General features: G+C 42.9%; 1 protein-coding gene across 3 annotated transcripts in view; it reads right to left on the minus strand.

The window, feature by feature from the left end:
* Positions 1-6,164, minus strand: part of mtss1la (MTSS I-BAR domain containing 2a) — a 24,377-nt gene that overhangs the window by 5,275 nt on the left and 12,938 nt on the right. For all 3 annotated transcript variants that reach the window (XM_023415516.2, XM_023415518.2, XM_087176405.1), the window contains 6 exons: positions 4,310-4,394; positions 4,044-4,135; positions 3,822-3,896; positions 1,478-1,635; positions 1,223-1,330; positions 305-402 (listed from right to left, as the gene is read on the minus strand). In XM_023415516.2, coding sequence (XP_023271284.1) covers positions 305-402; positions 1,223-1,330; positions 1,478-1,635; positions 3,822-3,896; positions 4,044-4,135; positions 4,310-4,394 — 616 coding nt within the window. The remainder of the gene's footprint in view (positions 1-304; positions 403-1,222; positions 1,331-1,477; positions 1,636-3,821; positions 3,897-4,043; positions 4,136-4,309; positions 4,395-6,164) is intronic.

Below are 6,164 nucleotides of genomic sequence, written 5' to 3' on the forward strand. Positions count from 1 at the left end.
GGGGGGTGGTGTGTGTGTGTGTGTGGGGGGGGGTCACCTGCTCATGTATTCATGATGACCTTTAATATTTCATTCCTTTGCTATTGTGTGATAGAGTGGGCTAAAATCAGGAATATGCCAGGGTGTTCAAAACAGCTTTGATCCAGCATAAACTAAATCCACAAACTAATTAACAACACATCTGACACAGCACACAATATGCATCACATCTTAAGGTGTAATTAACACATTGCACAACAAGCGTAAGTGCAAAATAATCACACTAAACAGACAACAAAGAGCAACAAGGTGTGTAAGGATATACCTGCACATGCTGCTCTTCCTGGAGCCGGTGCTGCTGGGGGAGGAGGGAGGGGTCTGGTAGGACCAGCTATAGTCAGATCCTTTCAAATCCCGGATCACCTGCGAGAACACGTAAACAAACTGTGATGATGCAGTGGCAACAACAGCCATCAGGTGAAATTGCTTTTACACAAGATAAGGGGAAAAAAAAAACACATAATGGAATTGGCTATTGTTGTGTAAGATTAAGACGAAGAGTAAGAGCAGAAAAAAGATTTTGCAGACACATAGTCACAATAGATGGAAAACAAGCATTTTCAGCTTCACACTTCTAAAAACATACATTAATGCATCAGACAACAACAACAACAACTGGCTAATGGCAGTGATGCATCTTAGCACTATTTTGTATAATTCTATAATGTTGCTGCTGTCATCAAATGTCATGAAAAGACAAAACCAAGAGTGCATTAGTTAGTCTCGCAATATTTGTTCCAGCCAATCTATTACTCTCAGCCTGGAGCCCATTCGCTCCTGCTGAAAACATAAATCCTTACAGACAGGTAGCAAACCTACTTTCATTTGTAGAAGTGGCTAAATAACTTCCAAAAATACCTGGGCACAGTAGCTTTTAACAAATATTTCTCAAGAAGGAGTCAATAGTATATATTTGGGGACTATTTTCAGTGATGGAGTGATACACTATATACACTTGACGCAATTAATAAGTTGTATCAGACGCTGGATACACAGAAAATGCTTATTATTAGGATCTTTTTGTTGATAATAAGAAAAATATAGAATATCACCAGACTCATCATTTCATAGCCTTGGACTACAATTACAGAAGATTTGATTATGATCCAAATAACCTGACCAGCTCTGGGGATGTTGGATGATAAGTGCATGAGCAGCATTAGAGGAAATACACCTCTGTTACCTGCTCACTGGCTGGTGGCAGCTTGTGTGGGTCTTCAGTCAACACAGTGAGGTCATCAACGATGGGTTGTAAATGTGTTATCTCTCCCAACATGGCAATCTCTACATTCTGGAGGAAGAAAAACAGGATGGATTGAATTAAACAGCTACCACATTAACAACAAGAGCGAGCCTAGTAAAACATAATTTTATAATTGGTGCTATTTATATTTATTTTCTACAACTCTCAGCTGTACAAAGGCCAAATGTTCCTCACCACCACAGGCTGCAGGAGGTTAATGAATGTACAGTAACGCCCCCTCTCCTCCAGGAGGGCTCTGCGCACTGCCTGCTTCTCCGTCTCCTCCATCAGCAGATACAAGTCACTGACGTCCTGCATGGCACTGTCCAGCTGGGGGCGCAGGTTACCCCGGCCTGCGCGAGGCAAAGCAAAGGGGGGCAGAGGGCACAGATGACGGGAGGGAGGATGGAGTGAGGGAGGACAGGGGTGAGGAGGGTTGAGTATAGATAAACAAGAGAGGAGGAGGAATGAAAAGAGATTGGAAAGTGGAGGGTGATAATTATGGATGGTGACATGAAGGAAGAAAAGTGTACACAGTGCAGGGAGGAGGGAAAGAGTAAAAGAAAAAAGAAAAAATGAGACATGATTAGAAGACACAATGATAAACTGCTTGTGTGGTAGAGGTCAACGCACTGACAAACATTACACTCAAATGGTTCATGTACATGGGAATGAGAGGACAATCATGAGTCGACGCGAAGCCGCTGGTGGTGAGGTCCCGAAATGAATGCGACACACTACAACACCACAATGACACTAGATGACAGTTGAAAGGATGGAGGAGGGATGAGATAGAGATGACCACTGAGATGCTCAATTCTTCGTTGCTCTGACTGCATGATTTACACTGCCAGTTAAACGTTACCGTGTCTTGGCATTTTTGGCTAAATCTCAAGCAGTACACTCATTGTATGTACCATGCAACTTGAAAATATAGTAAGTTATAAGCTATACGTGTGAATAAATTCAAATTTGTGTCTGGCTATATCATAAATGTATATATATCTACTGTATCTTGCATTGCACATGAGCGCTCTAGTCATCTGTAGCAGACAACACATTGCACATCTGTCTTACAACTTTCCTTATGTGTAATACTTATCAGCTTAATTGGCTAATCTTTCAGCAGACCTGCATTTAATAAGTCACAGATTAAACGAAGGATGAGGATGAGGATATGACAGCTTGCCAGTTAGGCTAATAGGTCCTTAGAAAGAGAAATTTAGGTCTTCGGTAGAACAATTAGCTGTCATCATGGAGCCAAATGTCAGTTGATGACAAAGACAAGATTTAATTACCCAGAGGAATGATGGGATGCCATAAAATTGGCAGTTTCCTACTCTATTAAAAGGCATTTAAAAAATGGAGGAGCTATATTTGAAAGAAGTCAGGTGAACTGTATGTGTGCAAAAAATAAAATGAATGAAGGCTTTTTGTATTTAGCTGCTTCAGTTTCTGGGTGCTGGCATTGTACATTCTTTCTCATGATTAGAACAGGACAATTGTTATGTTAACGCCTGTGCTTTTTACACTCTGACCTGTGCCCATTCACTTATTCCTGGGTATTATTTACTTTCTTAGAAGTCAGGATATTTACAATGAGTGCACTGCTTGAGGTTTCTCTTTAAAAGGGAATAGTTTTAAATTTTGAGAAATATGCTTATTTGCTTTCTTGCCGATAGTTAGGTGAGAGGATACCACTCTCATGTCTGTCCACCAGCAGCCACTTAGCTTAGCATAGCATAGTATAAACACTGGAAACGGGGATACACTGTTTTTACGCTTGAGTAGCCAGGCAAGTAGTTCCCCTTGTTTCCAGCCTTTGTGCTAAGCTAGGTTAACCAGCTTCTAGTGATAGTATATCTACCTTATAGACATGAAAGTGGCATCAAATTCCTAACGCTCATCCAGAAAGTGAATAAGCATATTTCTTTTAACCACATCTGCTAAGACAGTACTGGGTTTTGTTTGACTGGCAGTTTCACCCTAAAGATGATGATGATGACTTTGAAACAATCGCGTGAAGGTCGCACTCGGGGCTAAGCACAACAGACATACCTAGAAGCTCTACAGCCAGGGGAAATAGGCAGAAACAGAGGAGGGGTTGCAGGGACAGGCAAGGGGAGGAGAGACAGAAGAACAGGCAGTGTTAGCTGTATCAAATCAGGACACATTGCTTATTTATGACTAGCCCATACCACTGGTGTAAGCTCCGTTTGGAAATAGGAGTTTAATTACAACCAGCAGCAGGGACTGATGCATGCACAGCCAGGAAAGAAGAACATTTCTTTGATTTATAAGGTGGGCAGTGATAAATCATCCGAGGCTGGAGAGGAGCCTCTGAAACTGTGCCAGGCGTTCTGATTTGATTGAGTTGTCATATCCAGCTCTACACTGTAGATGGCACCAGTTCAATCTAAAACATTGGTACAGACCAGGGACCAGCAGCCAAGCCGACTTTGTGAATATCAGCAGTAAAATGTTAATAGAGTTTTGTCGCTGGTCTGTTAGTCAACAAGGTCTTGAAAGATTGCCTTACCTTTTCTTGCTTTTTTTTGGAGTTTTATGGTGTCTAACGACTTCCTTTTAATTTCCTGACGAGAGCGCTTATATTCTGTGGAGAACAAGTCAAAGCCAAAGCCAAAAGGTGTATCAATTTTCTGTCCAATATACATTGCTTAAAAAGAGGGTGTACAGTGGGGTCCAAACTTCTGCGAACACTTGGAAAGTGGTATGTCATTTGTGTTTGCTGGTTGTTTACCTTTGGCATGGTCTTTGTCCAGCTGGTTAGCTGTTTTCTTCCATTCCTCTATCCTGTCCTGAAGTGGCGTAACCAGACCTTCCATGAGAGCACTACAGCGACAAGGTGAAAGAACATGAGAGCAGACAGTGAGAGAGCGAGGGACATAATAGTTTTATTTCCATGACACAAAAACACTCAGCAAAGAGTGGCACGATGAGAGGAAGGCCAACAAAAATGGGAGCATAGAAAATGACTGTGGAGGAGAAGAAAAAAATACAGCTTACTTGGTGAAGTGGCGTAATTTTGCCTCAATGCTGCGGTGTCTCATACACATCCTTGTCAGAGCTGAGCCAATGTCCCTGGTGGCACCTTAGAAAAACAATACGAAAAAACAAATTGTCACTTACAATCTAAGAGCTTGGCTTTACATATCACAGATTTGCCTCTTGGCCTAGAGGAATATGATATTCAAAGAGGAGAGACAACCTATCAGGAGAGCATTTTGAAAAGGTCTAATTCTCTACTGTCAGATGAATTTATCTGTCATCTTTTTTCCTTGCTGGAGAGGCGTCTCCAGCTGCAGCCACTAGGTGGACAAGTATGGACTGTAATGGACTGCAGAGCCCATAAATGTCATATTTGTTTGGGGAAAGCAAATGTGACACAGTGCCTGCAAACTGAAACCCTACACTCCCTCCTTTCTTCTTGCCAAAATAGTGCATTTTTCCTTTTGACACTTCAAGATCATCACATGATGCTCGCAACCGTGTAAACACCAGCTCGTGTGAATTGGTTACTGTACTTTTCCTCTCTGCTGAAGTGTAATTAAATGGGGTCTTAAGCCCCTAAAGCCCAGGCTGGCCCACTGTCTCTCTGATAGTTCACAGGCCGGTGTAATATATGGCAGCACTGATCCGGTTGTAATCTGGGCCACATAGGGCTAATCTGAGGGTCTCTCACCACACACACAAACACAAACACACACACACACACACACACACACAAACACACACACAGGGAAAGAGAGAGGACATCTCTCAGATGGCAGACAGGCCTCACAGAGTGGAGGCATGCATGCGTGTCTGTGTGTCTGTGTGTGTGTGTGTGTGTGTGTGTGTGTGTGTGTGTCTCTGTGTGATTGGACAGGTGGTGTGATTTACCACCACCCCACCCCTTTTCCAAAGTTCTCACCCCCTCTATCCTGGAGGAAAAAGGAGGGAACCCTGTAAGGGGATATCCCTCTATTCTTCCCTGCCTGCTCTGCCTTTCCTGTTCTCTCTGTTTCCTAAACACCATTCATGCAGGGCAGAAAGAGAGAGAAGAGAGAGAGAGAGGAGAGAGAGAGAGAGAGAGAGAGAGAGAGAGAGAGAGAGAGAGAGAGAGGGAGAGAGAAAGAAACTGGCTTGAACCTGCAATGCAAAAACAAAGAGCGATACACAAAATAAAACAGAAAGAAAAACATGACCGACATAGCAGGTCTGAAATCAGACACTGTGTAAGAAAAGCTCCAGATGGTTGCCCGGTGAGATCTGTGCTCTTTTTCAGCTATCATATAAAGAAACTAGGTTACTGTCTCCAGTCGATATCACGTCACACTGTGAGACAAAGACCATTTCACGCCAACACTTGGCTGTCAACTTCACTGACTGTTGCACTAGTTCAAAGACAATCAGCTGCGGATCTGGACTCGATCTCGGAGAGACATTTTTGACAGGCAGATGTAGAACAACTTGAGTGTGTTTGTGCACTGGGGAGAGGAAGGGAAGGTTGTCCTGTGTGTGCATCGCTGTTCTAGGGTTGAGAGATGAAAGGTCATCCAGCTGTATCGCACAAAGGCATTTAACACCAGCAGGAAGTGATTGAAGTAACATGTGGAACCTATACTCTGAGCTCTTGCTATAAATAGCCAAAGAAGTCTCCATATTTAAAGGATTGGTGTTGAGTATCTGTCGTAGAAGAGCCTCTATTGGCACTGATTCAGTGCCTCATAAAGCCAAGTGTAATGATAGAATCAGAAATGCAAACACGCACACAGAACACGTATCCACAGGTTATGCATCTCTTAAAAGCATTACAGGAGGCATGCACAGCTGCAAATCAGCTCTTGCAGGGTAAATGTGCAGGATTGGGTGGGAGGGT

The sequence above is a fragment of the Seriola lalandi genome, unplaced genomic scaffold (assembly GCF_002814215.2).
Source record: "Seriola lalandi dorsalis isolate HSWRI2012SDOR001 ecotype SW California unplaced genomic scaffold, Sedor1 jcf7180002054553, whole genome shotgun sequence".
NCBI lineage: Eukaryota > Metazoa > Chordata > Actinopteri > Carangiformes > Carangidae > Seriola > Seriola lalandi.